Raw genomic sequence first — 19,322 nt, 5'->3', positions numbered from 1 at the left:
ATACAAGAAGGACTCAAATAGACATTGTGTATTTTACTTAAAAGTAACCTTCAACCCAACGTCTTTTTTTTGGAGTTCAAAATGTTTTTGTTGCATGCAGAAATGTAATTTCATTTTCTCTGCAGGAGTTCATCGATTTTATAAATACAACACATTATAGTTTGTTTATACATAGCATAAAGGCAAAAAAAAAACGTTGTATGCAGTGTTATTTCATTTTAAATGTCAAATGGTTTTTGTGGCTCCCAGTGTTTTCTTTTCTGTGGGAAACAGGTCCATTTGGTTCTTTCAGTGGTAAAGGTTGCTGACCCCTGGGTTAGGGGATGGTAAGACAGAGAATAGGGAGGTGAAAGAGAGTAAAGGAGAGGAGGTAGACCTACCCTTAGCCAGGAGGGAATGTATAGAGGCACAGAGTAAAGATAAGAAGCAGATAAGGCAGTTAGAAGGTCCAGGGTTGGACATGGATGATCTGTCTGGCTTGACAGAACTGTTTGAAGATGTTGAAAAATTGAAATGTGTTCCCGATAATGATATAAGGGCAGTCCTAGATGAAAAGGATGCTGTTACCTTGAAGGAGTCTGCTGGGTTAACAGATGAAGTTGTTTTAACCCGCAGGGTTGAGCTTACTCCGGATGGGAGTTGTCCAGAGAGTAACTGGGAGGATCAGGGGAACTTAGAATTTGAAAAAGGGATGGGTATGGAAAGCCTGGAAGAGGCAGATGTCCCGTTTGAGTGTGTTCAAGATGTGGATGCACATGGTACTGAACCCAGTAATGAAACTCAGGAAAAGTCTGAGGTATCTGATTTAGTTGAAAAGGAATGCAGTCCTTTTGGGTCAGATGGACATGGTTCAGTGAAGAAAGGGTTAACCTTGGTACCAGTGGAAGTGAGAATTCCCAGTTGTTTGTGTTAGAAGGTGTGTTAAAAGTTAGTGAGGAGAACGCTGGTGATGTGAATAATATTATTGAAGGAGAAGGGAAAAGTGTAGTTCCTAAATTGAATAAAGAAAATCTAAAGTCTGGATTGGTTTCAGAAGCAGTAACCAGGCTGAAGGAACAATGCCTTGTTATCAAGGTGCCTGTGAATCAATTACAGTTTGTTTTTGAATTTAATGGTAAACACCTTGCAGATGTTAAACCGAAAACTAATAGAAGGAAGGGTCCTGAAGATAAAACTAACGACTTGCTTAACAATAAAGAATTGTGTGGAAGTTCAGAAGATGGGCCAAGTTTGGAAAACATTGTTGATAAAATAACTCCTATGAGAGGAATATGCGAAAGCCTATTCCGCACTGGTGAACAAGCTAACCATGTGAGAGTTAAATGGAAAAGAGGCAAAGGTTGACAAAATGCCACTTTAAATAACAGGATCTGGTTTTGAGGGATTTCGACAAAGCATGTAAATTATAAAGACAACACCATGGAAGACTGACTGTTAAGTTTAAAAGTAAAATAAAGATTAGTATTTGCATAAACTGTTGTAAACTACAGAATAATCACACATGTATTGGTTCACATTTTGTAATATACACTTAAGCTAAGAGATAATGTACTTGCTGACTGCTTATCTAGATGCTAAGTTGAATGTATATCAGTATTGCTCTGTAGTTAAAAAAAACTCTTCTGTATTTTGTTAGATTTTGTAATTCTGTAAGACTCTGTGTTAGTTAATTTTCCCCTTTAGTGAAAATTCCTAGAAGGATGGGGGTGTTATGAAGGATGAACAACTCTGATGGGCAGAAGGGTTCAGAGTCGCCCATGCCGCCACCCCCTTTTGGAGAATCGCAAATCGCTACTATTTCGATGCTGCTACCAAGGAAGTAAGAGAGACAAAGGAAAGCTGCCAGGGCAGTTGTTATTGATAACAGTTCATGAAAGTTAATGACACATAGCTAAAGTGGAATGCCTCCTACTGACAAAAGCCATTGATTTACTGCTATTGTCTTTTGGAGAAGGATTGTTTACTTGGTACTGTTCTATTCATTGAAACCCCTCAGGGGGCAACCAGAGTGAGCTGGTTTGATGGGTTATATCATCCCAACCTGATCGACACCTGAGACCCCGTGAGTGGGGATAAAAGTGAGGTCTGGGGTAACACCACTCAGACACACCAGGAGAAACGCTAGTGAGCATCAGAACCCCCACGAGATAAGGTGGGAGATCAGAGACCGAATGATGGGTTGGTAAATTTTAACTCACAGTGTTTTGTAGCGGGACCGGTGGGGGCTTGTGTGTGTGTCCACCACAGAAGAATGGTCTAGCTAAAGGACAGAGGGGTCATATGTGAATGGCCACAACAACAACGCATCGACGGATCAAAATCATAGAGGAAGGTTGGCAAGATAATAGCTGTTACTGTTCACATGTTTTCTCTCTCTCTCTCTCTCTCTCTCCAACAATTGCAACACAGCGACCAACCACTACTGCAGCCTGCATGAACTGAACAGAACTTTATATTTCCATCTGACAATTCATTATCCCCTAGACAATGATAGAGCTTGTTTCATTAATGATTATTATTATACCTGCACTTTTAGATTTAGTATTGCTAACGTATATTCTCATTGATATTATTTTGTTTATTTTTGCTAACAAATATTGTTGAAAATAGTATCACCAGACTCCAACAAATACTTCTATCTTTGCTGGTAAGACACCCAGTTACGGGGATGGTAACAAAATATTCTAGCATTTACCCATGCCAGGTTTTACCTTTATTAAGAACAAACCTAACATGATGTCAGAAGTTGGTGTGAGGTCTAAATTTTGAAAGTAAATGCATGGCTGAGAAAGAGATGCTACTTAGAGAAGTAGTTAAGCAGCAGAGCACATTGTTTCCTGAGGTTCACTAGATTCACCAAGAAATTTAGATGAGAGAGCCTAAAATTTCCCCTCATGGATAAACTGTCCTCCTGCACCTGTGCAGTTTACTGTCAATCTAATGGATAACTGGAAATGCTTCAGTGATGCAATATATATTTAGTGGCTAACAGAACAGGAGAGACTGAAGAAAAATTGATCACACTTGTTTTCTACATGTAATTGACAAAGATGCTTTAGGTATCTCTAACAGCTTTCCAACTCATGAGACAGCCTTTACATTGGGCACTCTGATGACAAATTTTGAGGAATATTTTGTCCCAAGTAAAATCATCACATCTGAGAGATATAAGTTGTTTTCCTGTGATGAGAAAATATCAGATGTTAGCTTTGACCACTTCTCAGCTGAGCTTCACACACTGAGTAAATCCTGCGAGTTTGGAGATTTGAGAAACTCACTAGTCAGAGACAGAATAGTTTGCAAAATATCAGAGAAAGAGTGCTCTGTGAAAAGACTCAATGCCAGATAAAGCTATGGAAATGTGCAGGGCAGCAGAGTCCACATGAGCACCAGCTAAGGAGCTGCACAGGGCAGGAACAGCACTGCATGCTGTGAAAACAGGAGTAGTGCATAAGGCATTTCCAAGAGCAACAGCAAAGCAAAAAGAAAGGCTCAAACAGCAAATTTGGAGGCAGGCACATTCCAAAGCGAGGTCCTATTTATAGAAAGTCCTGCAATAATTGTGGGAAGAAGAATCATATTGCAAATTGCTGCAAAGCTGGGGTTACCGAGAGAAAGGTGCACACAGTTGATGAGGAAATGGAGGAAGTCTTTCTAGATTCTCTTCAGACTGCTGATGCTGGTAAGACAGAATGGATTGTTCCAGTGACTGTGAAAGAGATGGTATATCCATTCAAGCTTGACACCAGAGCCCAGGCAAATTTGTTATCCATGGATGATTTCAGAACTCTCAAAATAAAGTGGTGTAAGATTTACTCAGTGCAGTTAAAAGTGAAAGGCTATACTGGAGAGAATGTTCCAGTAAAAGGGGGCTGTGTAGTGACCTTCAAACTCAAGGAGCAGCACCTAAAGGTCCAGCTGCTGATTGTAGAAAAGAGAGTACAGCCTGTACTGGGACTGAGTGCATGTGAAAAGCTCAGCCTGGTGAGAAGATGCTCTCATGTGGCTTCACAGACCAAAGAAATTAATGGAAGAGTACACAGATGTCTTTGAAGGGCTTGAATGCTCACCTGTTGTAACTCGAGAAACTTGTAACAGCAGCTATGGGAGCTCCAGAGAGGATGTGCAAGAGAATCACAAGAGCTCCCCTACCATACATATCTGTACCAGCTACACCACCATGACAGTCAGGATGCCAGTGCTGAACAGAAGGATCATGATGAAGAAGTCGCCAGACCTGCTTCCAAATCATACAGCTTTGATTCAAAAACTGTCGCTCATTGACTTCCAGCTAAAGACTAGAAATCAAAAATATCTCCATCCTCTCTGAAATTGAAGAGGAAAAACTAAACAAAAAGATGGAGAGACCTCACAGTCCCCAAGGTCAGAACAACAGCAACCATTCAACACCAACCAAACGGCTATCTGTGATTCACAGGCAACAGAAGGAGCTCTGTGATTTGAGACAGAATCAATGGAACTTGTGCAAAGACTCACTGATCACATGGATGCAATCCAGAGCACATGGAGCAAAATTATCGTCACACAGCAAGAACAAGAACAAAAATGAACAGATAGGATCTTGGTAGAAAGATGTGAAGAAAATGAACATGTTGTTCAGAGATCTCAGAGAGACACAAATATTCACACAACAAATGCAAGCAATACAACTGTGGAAACAAATAGCAGACCAAAAAGGATTTTCAAACCACTTCAGAAACTGACTGAAATTTGCTGAGTGAATTAGGGACTGTATTTGCTCATTAAAATATAAAATTAATCTCGATATCTTTGATGAAAAGGATTATTGTTCCTTGCAGGTTTATGAGAACATAGTATTGTGTTTGTTTTCTTTTTCTTTAAAGATGTATTATTATTTGTGTACATAATACAGAACTGCAGTTTCCAGTAGGCAATGTGGGCAGTTCAGAGTCCAGGAGCCAGAGTGATGACAGTGAGCTGGCTGCATACATTCAGTGTTGAACAGTGTTGAAAATAAAATATTCTAGCAGTTACCCACGCCAGGTGTGTTTTGATTAAGAACAAATATAATACTCCCCATATACTATTCAATGACAGTGTGATTAATATATTTATTTTTCAAGCTTTATGTCTTAAATAGGGATATTTAGAGATACATAGGGATATGTTCAATGGCAAATTAAAATAATCATGTACATTATTATTATTATATCAATTAATATCAAACCCATTACCCTTGCTTGGCTATTGAAAAACTCCCCCTCATTGATTACTTAATATGACAATCTGACTAGGTTTTTGCAAAGTAGAAACTGAAGTAAATATTTTGAGGACCTATGCTGCTTGATAACAATATTATCAGTTAATCATTAGCAAAACAAAAATAAGTAATTTAATCCTAGGGATTAAAATCATTCCTTCTGAATCATTCTTTCAAGCTTTGCAAAGCTCTCGTTATGCATGCTACTTGATGGGTGTTGTTGATCAGTGGCTCAGCAACTCCCAGAAGGAGACGGGGAAAATCTGAAAAGTGAATCTTGCAAGGAACATAACTGTCATCCCAAGGCAGCCATCTGTGAACTTCTGTTGACAAAGTTCTCACAATAAGCAAAATATTTCTCATTTACATGTCAGGCAATGCGAATATCTTGCAACTTTTGCATTGTATTGAAAGATTGTTTGTATATGAATATTTAACATTGGTGAAGAGGGAGTAGTGTAAACACCGATTACATGAGGGTAAAGCACATCATTGTTGTGGCATGAATTTAGTTTATTGATGATTATAAGGTGTAGCATGCCACTCTCATTGCATTTCTAAACCAGGCACCCTTGAAGGCATCCATCATTTGAAGCTCTTAGTAATACTTTGACAATCTGTGATGGTATTAAATCGTGATTGCAATTGTTATTTCTAATGATGGTCTGTATTATTACCTGTGCCCCTGAAATCTTTTTCCCTCTTCTGCATTTTGACTGATATTTTGTAGGGATTTTTGGTAGCTGCTGATATTTTCTTCCAAAATGGGCTATTGCATACTTAACTTCTATTGAAATTTGAATTATAACCATGCCTCTAAATTTATCTGCAAATGTTTACATTGTGCTTCCAATCACTGTATCATAGTCTATGTTGAGTTTATTGTCATATACATAAGTACATTGATGTACAGGTTGAATGAAAAACTTATTTGCAGCAGCATCAGAGATAGCATTAGATAAATAACATTCACAAGAAAAACACAAAGTAACTATTTAATTATGGACAATAATAGAACACAATTGGAGCCAAAAATGAAACATAACCTCTGGTCCAGCAAGGTGGTGTTGCTATACTGAGGTAATGATTAGGTTTATGCAGGCTGGTTCAAGAGCCAATTAGATGAAGAAGGTAGCTGTTCTTCAACCTGGTGGTGTGGGGTTTTAGACTTCTGTATGTCCTGCTTGATTGTAAACTGGCATGGCTGGATGCTAAAGCTCATCATTTCCCATCTTCATCTATTCTGAGAAACTACATTTACCCTTAATTATGCTTGCCCACTTTCTCATAAATTGTGCGATTGGCACCTGACTGCCTAATTCGCTAATGAAAAAGTTGGCAGGCTCTGACTAAAAAAAAATTGCAGTCATCAAAATCTAAAATTGGGGAAAAAAAGTAAAGTTTATTAGGAAACAACATAGGTATTTTTATGTGGTAGTCTAAATTTTTTTTTAAAAATGAGGAAGTAATAATAAGGAATGCCATTGAATGTAAGCTCTACTGTAACACTCCTTATAGTAAATATTACTTTATGGCACTTATATCCTAGTGATTTAATTAATGTCACAGATTATTTCTGTTGAATGTTTAAATTTCCACATGAGAGAAATCTTATATTTCAAAACAGAGTATAATTCTGTCATATTTCACAAGTGATTTTTAAGGGGAACATAAGAGAAGCTTTTTCACTTAGACTCGTGAGAGTGTGGAACGAGCACTAATGGTGCTTGTGAGCCAACTCATTTTCAACGTTTGAGTGAAGTTTGGATAGGTACATGGATGATAGGGGTATGGAGGCCTATGGTCAATGGGAGTGGGAAGTTAAAATGGTTCAGCATGGACTGGATGGGACTGCATTATGGAGTGTACAATTCTTCCAGTGAGCATAAGGCCTGGAAGCAGTTTATCAGACTTGTTAGTAGTTTTCAAAACTGGTGAGGGCAGAAAGAAAAGGCAGGCTAAAAGGCAAGGAGCACAACATGTGGCCAAGTGATTATCACTACAGCCAAAGACACATTTGATGTTTAATATAACGACAGGCTGCAGGGAGCGATGCGTGAGTATTTGACTTGTTTTGCAACATGCAGGACACAACCAAGAGGTAGAAACTGAGCTCTGTGGTGTGAACATTGGCAGCTGAATGAGAAAGCTTTGTCAGAGGACTGTTAGCTAAAACTAAAACTCATGAAATCAAATACAAATTTCTGAACTGTTTAGGTCATTGATTAATTAGTAATAAAGTAAGGTAGTGGGAAATAATTAAATTGGATATATATAGAGCTAGGGTGCCTAAGACTTTTGCACAGTGCTGTAGCAATTTTAAGTATTACACTGTACTGCTGCCACAAAAACAAAACAAACTTCATAACATACTGTATGTGAGTGATGATAAACCTGGTTCTGGTATGGGTCTCCATTGTGGACTGAGAATGGAAAGGGTTCAGGGAAAGGGGAATCATGGTTGGGAAAAGGGGAATGGTGAGGAGAGTAGTGGGAAGCACCAGAGAGAGATTCTGTAATGTTCAACAAACCAAATGTCTGAAATGAAGTGACCTTGCCTGGTGCCTGAGGGCTGGGTGTGTCACCTCCCACCCAAGCACTGCTTCTCTGCCACCTGTCTCACATCTCCCCCACAGCACTCCACCTTTGCCATTCCCAACACTCCTTGCTCCCAACAGATTCACAACTCACTCTCTGCTCTACTTTGACAATTACAGTACTGTGCAAAAGTCTTAGGCACCCTGGTTATATATACCATATGTGCTCACGACTTTTGCACGGCACTCTACGTCTATGGTCAATTAGGTTTCTACTCCGGGAAATATTTAAGGTTAAGGGGTGATCTGATCTGTTGGTGGAAAAAATGATCATGTAGATAGAAGTGAGTTTTTTTTTTGATGGGGAGACTAGGACAAAGAAATACAATGTTAAAGTCAGAGTTAGACTCATTCATAAGGTAAGCTAGGGGACAATATATCAAGGAAGATTTGGTGGGGATATAGAACTGTCTCCCATAAAAATGAGCAAAGTTGGCATGACCAATAATATTAAACCTGACCGAAGTAGATTTCTGTATGGGGATGAGCTGGTAACGGAAGTATGGAATAATCACAATGCTACTGATTGGTGGAAAAAGCCCAGGAACTAAATTCCTGTTTCCATAGTTTTATACTCAGGCTGATGGCCTCAAAGTTTATGCAAAATTAATCACACTATTGAAACAATTCTTTTGCCTGAATTCACAATGAACTAATATTGCCATGATTTCATCCCTGGCTAATTGCTGTATGAAGGCCATGCATTACTGAATCAATAGAGACAATACTCCATGTAGGATTAATTGCATGAATATCCATTAGGAATAATTTTGTTGTGATTAAAATTAGTCACAGCATTGAAGAAATGCTAAAATGCCACCATCTGAATACATTAACACTGATTATATTCTGAATCCTAGAGAAGGGGTAATCACAGCATTATTGTCATACTTTAAAAGCACAGCTAGCTACAAACCAGTCATTGTTTGTTACAATGTTAAGTCCTTGGTTCCAAGAGGTTTCCACCATGCAAATTATTCAATAGTAAACTCAAAGTACACTGCAGATGCTGTTGTCAGATCAACACGTACAAACAAGCTGGATGAATTCAACAGGTCGAGCAGCATCCATGGAAATGAGCAGTCAATGTTTCGGGCCGAGACCCTTCGTCAGGACTGAAGAGGGAGGGGGCAGGGGCCCTATAAAGAAGGAGTGGGGAGGGTGGAAAGTGCCAGGTGAAAAACCAATCGGAGGAAAGATCAAGGGGTGGGGGAGGGGAAGCAGGAAGAGGATAGGACACAGAGGTGAAGAAGAAATGTAAAGGAAAAGCACTATGCATAGTAGATAAAGACAGAATCATGAAAGAAGTGATAGGCAGCTAGAAGAGAAGGCAGAGTGAAAGTGGGATGGTGGAAGGGAGAAGGAGGGAATTACCGGAAGTTGGAGAATTCAATGTTCATACCAAGGGGCTGGAGACTACCCAGACGGTAGATGAGGTGATGCTTCTCCAACCTGAGTTTGGCCTCATCATGGCAGTAGAGGAGGCCATGTATGGTCATATCTGAGTGGGAATGTGAAGCAGAGTTGAAGTGGGTGGCAACCGGGAGATCCTGTCTGTTGTGGCGGACGGAGCGGAGGTGCTTGACGAAACTGTCCCCCAATCTGCATCGGGTCTCGCTGATGTAGAGGAGGCCGCACCGGGAGCACTGGATGCAATAGATTACCCCAACAGACTCACAAGTGAAGTGTTGCCTCTCCTGAAGGACTGTTTGGGGACCTGAATGGTGGTAAGAGAGGAGGTGTAGGGGGGACAGGTGTAGCACTTACGCTTGCAGGGATAAGTGCCAGGTGGGAGATCTGTGGGGAGGGACGTGTAGACCAGGGAGTCGCAGAGGGAATGATCCCTGTGAAAAGCAGAGAGGGAAAGATGTGCTTAGTGGTGGGGTCCTGTTGAAGATGGCGGAAGTTGCGGAGGATAATATGCTGGATCCGGAGGCTGGTGGGGTGATAGGTGAGGACAAGGGGAACACAGTCCCTGTTGTGGTGATGGGAGGATGGGGTGAGGGTCGAAGTGCGGGAAATGGAGGAGATGTGGGTGAGGATTTGTTCTCTATGATTTTAGTTTTAATTACAAACTGTTTCAATGAGGAAATTTCATTTGCACTCTAGAGACTTCGGGCACTTTCAAAGGAACTAATTATACAGTTTTGTCTTATTCTGCTCACAAGTTCACTGAGTCACATTTGAATAATTGGAATTCGTCTCTAATACACACTGAACAAGATCCGGAGCACCATCTATAGATGGGACAAAATATATGGGATATGGAGTCATGCTACTTGGCAAGAAAGCAAATAAGTCTTCTGGGTAATGCTGAGCCATGCACTTCAAAGTTGTTGAAGGCTGCACATTGCCAACAGGTCCATCAGCAATCAGATTCAAACACAAGAGTAGATGATCATTATAGCAAGCTGCCCATATGTCCACAATATTTGCAGGGTTGTTGTAGAGGGCCAAGTCCTGCCACTGGCTCCTTGACCCAGAACAGGTTGAATAAAGCCATTTCTTCTAAGTTTCCACTAATCAGCTGTCAAAGATACAGCAGGAAATATTCAGACATCCCCTCTGGAAACCAGTGCAGGAGCAAAAGTTTTCCTAGTTGCTGTTCAAAGTAAGTCAAATTTTGCAAATGTAGTTCGCACTTGGGGAGATAGAAATTAAAAATTGCAGTGGCAGGATGAGAAGAATTAGGAAACCAGAACTGTCTGTAAGGAGTTTGTCCATTCTCCACATGTGGGTTTCCTCTGGATACTTTGATTTCCTCCCACAGTCCAAAGATATGCTGACGTGCTGGCTGGTAAGTTAATTGCTCATTGTAAGTTGACCCGTGACTAGACTAGGGTTAAGTCGGGAGTTGCTTGGTGGTGTGGCTTGAAGGACCAGAAGGGCCTATTCTATACTGCAGCTCTATAAATAAAAAAACAAAAATAAAAATTCAAAGATCATGTATATGTAACAGCCTGGGAAAGGTTTCACTGCTGGTATAATGGTTTCTCTGTAGCAGCAGTGTGTATGAATTATGACTGCAGATAACAGGGATTTTGGAATGTGTCCTGTCTAATGAGGGGCATGTTTTTCTTTCTTGTGTGCCCAAGAGCGAGGAAATCATGGGCTTTTATTAGGCAGAGGATGCAGAGAGAAGATGCTAGAACGGGGAGGTCGTAGACTGCAGGACTGACTGGACATGGAATGGGTCAGGAGTCAATGACGCCTGGGAGAAATCGGTGGAGGATGAATGACCGGGAAAGTCGTGAGCTCCAACGTGCACGTTAGACTGTTTCATTCACATGGGCCCTTTTTTTTGTTTTCTTTACTAACCGTCTAGTCAAATTAAGAATTATAAAACTAAATTGTTTAATTGTATATGGTGTGCTGCTTGCTATATCGTGATACTGATCTGTAACAGGGGAACACATCACACAGCATCCAAACAAACGAAATTTCATTAGTTTGGCCGGGCTGGAGGCTCTCTTTCCCTGGACTAACACAGCCCACCGAGCCTGAGGGTTACAATTGTGGGGGTATTGTTCTGGGATTGATTTTGTAGAATGCTGTGTGATTACCCTGAGCATTGAACCAGTGGGTTGTGTGTTTCAGTCTGCGCTGGTATGGATGCTGCCTGGGTGGAGTGGTGGTGTTCATCCACGGGGTTACCGGTAACTAATGCGTGCATGTTGAGTGGGGTAGATTTTTGTATTCTTGATGAATTATTAATTTGCCTGTTAAATATTGTTAAGTTATCTGCAAAGTTACAATTGCGAAGTGGAGGTTTGATGCAATGGTGGGCACAGACCTCGTTTTACTGCCGACTAGCTCAGACATAACAGCAGAGGAGCCAGCCAAATCACAAGGCAAGTTTCCCGTTGCTGGGGGTGGAGAATTCAAAGGCAGAGTTTATCGTTTCTGAGGAGTGAGGGAAGGAATGGTTGGATTTGGAATGTCTAATTAGTCCCTATACCCAGGAAAGAGTGAGGATTCTGAGTTAATATCCGTCCTTATCGCTCTGGCGAATAAATGGAAGAATGCCTAGGTTCAAAGTCCCTGCTATGGTAGACTCTGCCTGTTCTCTGGAATAAGGGTCAGAGAAGTATGAGACTTGGGCGGAGCAGATCTCCCAGTTGCTAGATGAGTGGTAGTGCTCTGATGACGTAAAGCGACAGTGATTAGTTGAAAGTTTGAGTGGGTGGTCTGCCTGCATGGTGAGAGCCGTGAAGTCCAGGGACTTTACATGGGAGCATTTGGTATGACAGGAAGCCCAATGGAGCTCATGGCAGGGTTTCAGAATATGCGTCAGGAGAAGATGGAGAGGCTTTCCGCCTACATTTTTCGGCTAGAGAGGCAGCTAAATTGCTTGCAGCGCAGAGGGGTCATTCAGACGGCTGAGGTGGATCAGTTGAGAGTGGACCAGAGAGCCAGGGGCACCCAGACACAGGACCTGATTGCATGGGGTCTCCAACAGTCTCGTAAGATGTGCTCCCTCCCTCTTTTGTTGAGCTGATCAGAGAGGTAGGAGAGGAGCAGAAAGTGTCAGTGGCGAGAGAGGCCTCTGTCAGCAGGCTACAGTTCTCGGTAGTGGTCCCCTGCGGTGAGGTGATCATGGATAGCCAACCCCGGGGAGCAATTGAAGAGATTGTGGTCGAGTTCAGAACGGAGATGTTTCGGCTGTTATCAATGGGTTTGACCCCTTTCTCCATGTGATGGAGCTGAGAGGGGGGTGTGGAATAGATCCCCTAAGGGCCGAACACTGAGAAGGGCTGCTAGCAGCCGATGTCACATGAGCAGGAGAGTGAGCCCCCGGGTACCTCAGCAGAGAGGGTCGTTGGGAAAACTGAGAGGAGACCCAATGAGGCCCTATTCCTGAAGGCTTAGTGGGACAATGTTCCAGAGTGTTGCTGCGGATAGAGGGTACTTATGCTAAAGCCATACTCGATACCGGGTCGTAGGTCACTTTGCTGTACCATTCATTTTACAACTGGTATTTGACACGTTTACCACTGATGCCATTCAGTACACTGGAGATCTGGGGTCTTAGTGCGGGTGATTATCCATATGACGGTTACTTGTCAGTGAAACTGGAGTTCTTGGAGGCCAATGTGGGAGTGTCTGAGATCCTTGATACATTGGTGCTGGTTTATCCAGACTGGGGAAGTAGCGAGAGTGATGGGGACCCCCAAATTTCCTGGAGTGCCTGAGGGCGAGGCCTTCCCCGTGGATTCTCCGGAAGACCATGAAGAGGAGACAGGTCTACCTGCTGGGATACTGGTGTGGCCTGAATTGCAGAATCGGTTGTACAGGCGAGCAGGATGCAGTGATTGTCAGGAACACCATGAAGAGGGAGGTCATCTTCAAGCAGGGGATGCCCCTGGTGCATCTGTTCCCGGTGACGGTAATGTCTAGTGTCCCTGTGAGACAAGCCGGGGAGAAACTATTGGAAAAAGGGGGAAAGTTGACCGCTGAGTCATTCAACTTTGGGGACTCCCCGGTTCCTGCGGGTTGGGAGAGGAGGCTGGCAGAGAAGATCTTGAAGCTGGAAGGTGTCTTTTCCACTGATGAGTTTGATGTAGGTTGTTCTAAGAGCACTCGTCACACTATCCGGGTGATCGAGGATACCCCGTTCAGACAGAGGTCATGGCGACTGGCCCCTGCAGAGGTGAAGGATGGTCAGCAGCATTTGTGTAAGTTGAAAGGAGCTAGAATCATCACCGACTCCTGAAGCCTGGATACGTCCCCAATAGTAGTGGCCGGAAAGAAGAATGGGAAGGTACGGATGTGTGGGGACTACAGGACTCCGTACATGGTCCAGAGGACTGAAGATGCGCTGACCCGTCTGAGTGGTGTGATGTGGTTCAGTGTGCTGGATATTACCAGATCCCCATGAATGAGCCTGACAAAGAGAAGACTGCACTTATATGCCCCCTGAGATCACTCCAGTATGAAAGGATGACTTCCAGCCGGTCATGGAGAAAATAGTGGGGGATATGAACTTGCTTGAGGTGTTGGTGTATCTGGATGACCTCATAGTGTTTGGGGCCACCTCGGAAGAACATGAAGCGAGGCTGCTGAAGGTGCTGGGCCACCTGAAAGCTGAAGGGTTAAAACTTTCTCTGGACAAGTGCCAGTTCTGCCAAACATCTGGTAGCTACGTTGGGCACATAGTCTTATGGTTTGGAGTAGCTGCAGACCTGGCAGTGATCACCTGGCCAAGGCCCCAGACTGTGAGCTCTCTGCACTCGTTCTTACGGTACTGTTGTTACTATTGGAGGTTTATGAAAAGCTAGGAAAGTGAGTCACCCGTTGAATCAGCTTCTGTGTGGTTACCCTCCCTTGGGGAAGAAAGGACAGGAGGGTGGAGAGTATCGTAGCCTGTCAGAGCCCTTTGGACTGAGGTGGGAAGCAAACTGTGAGGAGGCCTTTCAGTCGCTGAAGGAGCTGCTGACCCAGGCGCCGGTGCTGGATTTTGTGGTCCCTGATTGCCATATGTACCGCACACGGATGCCAGCCAAGAGGGTTTAGGGGGCATCCTGTATCAGGATCAGGGCACCGGGTTGAGACCCATTGCGTTTGTCAGCTGGGGTCTGTCGCCCTCCGAGGAAAACTATCCCACGCACAAGTTGGAGTTTCTGACGTTGAAATGGGCGGTGGTGGATAAGCTGATTGACTACCTCTATGATGCCAAGTTTGAGGTGAGGACGGACAACAATCCCCTAACAATCCTGACCTCGGTGAAATTGGATACCACGGGCCATCAGTGGTTGGCAGTTTTGTCCGCCTATGATTTCAGCCTGAAATACTGGCCGGGAAGCAGGAACAGTGATACTGATGCTTTGTCCCAACAGATGTATGATGGACTGGACGGGGGGAGAGTGGAAGAGCTTTCCTGCCCCGGGGGTGAAGGCCATGTGTCGGTTTGCCATCGGTGAAGGCAAATGGAAAGCAAGGGCAGGATCGGGCGGTAGATCAGTTGGGAGCTTCTGATGATGCCATTCCACAAGTTTACTGTAACCTGACTGCTCAGAAGGCAAATCAGCTGCTGGAATTGAATTGCCAGGGATGCAGCAGTGGCTCAGTAAGATGACCCAGGCATCGGCACTGTTTGGTCTGCGGTCAAAAAGGGAGACATGGCACGACAAGGCAGAGAAGATGAAACACACCATGGTGCCTCCATTACTGACAGGATGGTGTTGTGGAACCAGATCCTATACCAGGTCACCTCATCCCTGGACTGACCTCAGCATTCCAGCTGGTGCTGCTGGAGAAGTATCAGAGGATTGTGTCAAAGTCACTTCATGATGATTCTGGACACTTCGGAGTGGAAAATACCTATGGGCCTTTCAGAGACCAGTTTTACTGAACCCGAATGAAGTTGAAGAATACTGCAGGTCGTACATTTGATGCATACGGTAGAAGACACTGCGTACGCTGGCAGCTCCCTTGTCCCACTTGCAGAGTGCGGGGACCCTGGACCTGGTGTGTATGGATTTCCTGCCAATAGAACCTTGTGTCAACAACACAGTGAATATCCTAGTCATCACTGGTCTCTACACAGATATGTGCAGACTTTCCCTGCCAAGGACAGAGGGCATCCACAGTGGCCAAAGTGTTATGAGAGAAGTATTTCATTTATTACAGCCTCCCCAGGTGGATTCATAGTGATCAGGGACATAATTTCGAGAGCAGACACATCCATGAGTTACTGGGCATGCTTGGAATTGAGAAGTCAAGGACCATTCCCTATCATCTGCAGGGTGATCCTCAGCCCAAGGAGATTATTCAGACCTTGCTAAACACTCTCGGGACCTCAGAGATCAGCAATAAGAGCAGGTGGAATCAACATATTGGACATCTGGTCCACGGTTATAACTGTACCCAAATTGAAGCTACTGGAAACTCGCCATATTATCTGATGTTCAGGTGTGAGGTGAGGTTGCCCATTGACCTTTGTGGGACTGACTTATCATTGAATACTTATCTGAAGTATGTGTCTGATATAAGGAGGGAGCTGAAAAGGGTTTACGAATTAGCTGGAGTCAAAAAGGGAGACATGGCTGCCAAGCAGAATCAAGGAAGTAAGGGGAGGTATGATCAAAATGTGAGGTTCTCCCAATTCCTGCTGGGAGACCGAGTCCTCATAAGGAAGTTGGGGCTACCTGGGAAGCATAAGTTGGCTGACCACTGGGCGGCTAAACCCTATGTGGGGGAGAGACAGATGCCAAACGTACCAGTTTTCTGGGTGAAACCAGAGGATGGGAATGGGCCTGTAAGATTCTCCATTGGAACCACCTTCTGCCTCTGGGACAAGAGGTGAAGGTTGACCCAGAATCCGACCTGGAGCCTACTCCTGGTAAGAGGACTCTGCGGCAACATGGAGTGACTGAAGGACCAACAGCTGGAGAGGTTAGTCCACCGTGCTACTGAGAGGGGTACTGATTCGGAGGATGAGGACTTGGAGGTATAGTATATGCTGCTATTGCTAACTCCCCATTGATTGAGGTGGAGGCTCCAAACCCTCCTCCTGCTGAGTTAGGTGAAATCGGGGGTGGGGGGGGGGGGGTGTTATCTGTGGACAGCCTGTGTTGCAGCGGGCCCCTGAAAGGTATGAAACAGGACTTAGCCAGGGACAAGGGGTCTGAGTGCAGGTAGGCACGAGTGATAGACCGGGGGAGGCCTCTCCAGGTAGACCGGAAGTATCCCCAGTGGTGTCGGAACATGAAGAGGTAGCTGAGGGGGTACGGAGGTCGCAGAGAATCAGGAGACCACCGGACAGGCTGGCTTATGTAGCACCAGGAGAACAGAGTGTGGCCCCTATCGCTTTGGGGGGGCTATGTCACTGCCTTTTGCACCTGGGTTGGACCTTGTGTTTTGCAGGAAGGGTTGGAAAATTATCTCAAAGTCATGAGGACCTTACTAAATTTGGTGGGGGTGGGGGCAGAGGGCTACGCCCTGGGAAAGGTTTCCCTGCTAACGTTATGGTTTCTCTGTATCAGCAGCATATTTGGATTATGACTGGAGATGACAGGACTTTGGAATGTGTGCTGTCCAATGAGGGGAGTGTTTTTCTTTCTTGTGTGCCCGAGAGCGAGGAAATCATGGGCTTTTGTTCAATGGAGGATGCAAAGAGAAGTTGCCAGAATGGAGAGGTCATAGACCGCAGGACTGAGTGGACATTGAATGGGGTTGGAAGTTGACGATGGAGAATGAATGGACGGGAAAGTCGTGAGCTCCAACGTGCACATTAGACTGTTTCATTCACATGGGCCCTTTTCTTTTTGTTCCCTTTACTAACTCTCTAGTCAAATTAAGAATTATAAACCTAAATCATTTAATTGCATATGGTGTACTGAACACATCACACAGCATCCACACAAATGAGATTTCATTTGTCTGCTGTGTTTCTGGCCTGCTGTGTTCCACCAGCATTTTGTGTGTGTTGTTTGAGTTCACAAGTTTGGCGGGCCGGAGACTGTCTTTCCCTAGACCAGGGGTCAGCAACCTTTACCACTGAAAGAGCCACTTGGACCCGTTTCCCACAGAAAAGAAAACACTGGGAGCCGCAAAACCCGTTTGACATTTAAAATGAAATAACACTGCATACAACGTTTTTTTTGCCTTTATGCTATGTATAAACAAACTATAATGTGTTGCATTTATGAAATTGATGAACTCCTGCAGAGAAAACGAAATTACATTTCTGCATGCAACAAAAACATTTTGAACTCCGAAAAAAAGACGTTGGGTTGAAGGTTACTTTTAAGTAAAATACTCAACGTCTATTTGAGTCCTTCTTGTATTTATGAAAAACGCCAAACTTAAATTTGCCGCCAGCAGCAAACCAAAAATAACATCAGCCAGCTGTCAACCTGAAAAATAAAAGGACTATTTCACTGAACAATGAAAAAATATGAATATACATAAAATAATAGGCAATTAAAATATTTATCATACTTGGTTAATGGGATTTCTGCTCCTGGACCTCAGCGCACAGCGTCTGCACATCAGGGCTGTATGACGTCACCTTCATCTTTACACAGGATCGCAAGCTGTCATCTGTGAGGCGTGCGCGATGTTTGTTTTTAATAAAGTTCATGTTGGAGAACACCTGCTCACATACATATGTGGATCCAAAGATCGACAGGACTCCAAGTGCATACTTTTTAATGTTTACATAAATGTCGGGGATAGCATTCCATGTTTTGAACACAAGTTTGTCCGGTTTGGGGAGGTTTTCAATATCACTCCATTTGTGATTCTGAGCAAGAACGGCCTTCTGACGGGCAACATCTTCAAGGTCTGCTGTCAAGCGTCTAAACTTGGACACCCATATGTCTTTGTCGGCTATGTCGGCCAGTTCCATCTCAAGATCAGGTTGACTCACACCTGCCAATGCAGTCGTATTCAGTAGGGAAGGATCGATGCTTAAGGGAGTGACCGGGAAGGATAATGTGTTTTTTTCCTCTCTGAACTCACAGAAGCGTTTCCCAAACGATGTTTGCATTGCGATGATTGCAGAATGTAAATACTCCGAAATTATCATGTCGTGACCTTGTTTGAACTCTCTCAAATTGGGGAAGTGAGACAAAGTGCCTTTCTGTAAATCTCTGGCAAGCACTGTCAACTTGCGCTCGAATGCCAAAACATCCTCCAACATGTGCAGGGCTGTGCGTCCTTTCCCCTGAAGAGCTGTGTTCAGCGTGTTCAGGTGCGCTGTCATGTCTACCATGAAGTGTAGCTTTTCCAGCCACTCTGGCTGTTCCAGCTCAGGAAAGGTGAGCCCTTTGCTGCCCAGGAAAGTTTTCACTTCTTCCAGACACGCGACAAAGCGTTTCAGCACCTCCCCTTTGGACAGCCACCGGACTTTGTTGTGCAGCAGGAGATCAGAATATGCGCTTTCCATCTCGTCCAGTAACAAACGGAATTGACGGTGATTTAAACTTTTTGCCATTATTTTATTGACAATCTGAATGACAACATCCATTACTTCTGTGCATTCCGGAGGAAATGTTTGAGCGCACAGTGCCTCTTGGTGCAAGATGCAGTGAAAAGTCAGCAGCTTTCTGTCCAGCGACTTCTGCAGTAAAGCCACAAATCCCTTGTGCGTTCCCGTCATATTCGGAGCCCCATCAGTAGCTACTGACACCAGATGGGTGGTCTTTATTCCTTTGGCTCTTAAACAATTCAAGACAGCCTCACAGATGTCCTCCCCCCGTGTTTGGTCTTTTAGAGGTATCAACTCAATCAGTTCTTCCTGTGGCCCGGCAGAGTTTACATACCGGCAGAACAACGCTATTTGTTCAATATCACCTTTGTCTTTAGACTCGTCACAGGCAATCGAGTAGGCCACAGCTGAATTGATGTCTTTAATTTGCTGTCTTGTGATGTCTTCTGCCATTTTTATGGTTCTGTCTTTGACAGTCTTTGCAGAGAGGGGCATATCCCTGATTTTCTGCACAATTTCACTCTTGTTTTTGAAGTCCGTGAATAGATGT

The 19,322-nt window shown here is 43.9% G+C and overlaps 1 protein-coding gene across 1 annotated transcript in view; it reads right to left on the bottom strand.

Annotated features, from left to right (window-relative positions):
* The window catches only part of LOC132390804 (general transcription factor II-I repeat domain-containing protein 2-like), a 251,939-nt gene extending 233,340 nt beyond the window's left edge, over positions 1–18,599 (bottom strand). The window contains exon 1 of the mRNA XM_059963350.1: positions 17,782–18,599. Coding sequence (XP_059819333.1) covers positions 17,786–18,556 — 771 coding nt within the window. The 5' untranslated portion in view covers positions 18,557–18,599 and the 3' untranslated portion in view covers positions 17,782–17,785. The remainder of the gene's footprint in view (positions 1–17,781) is intronic.
* Positions 18,600–19,322: the final 723 nt, after the last annotated feature.

This window comes from Hypanus sabinus, chromosome 3 (assembly GCF_030144855.1).
Source record: "Hypanus sabinus isolate sHypSab1 chromosome 3, sHypSab1.hap1, whole genome shotgun sequence".
NCBI classification, from domain to species: Eukaryota; Metazoa; Chordata; class Chondrichthyes; order Myliobatiformes; family Dasyatidae; genus Hypanus; species Hypanus sabinus.
The sequence above is the reverse complement of the archived record's forward strand: the minus strand, read 5'-3'. Positions and strand labels throughout refer to the sequence as shown.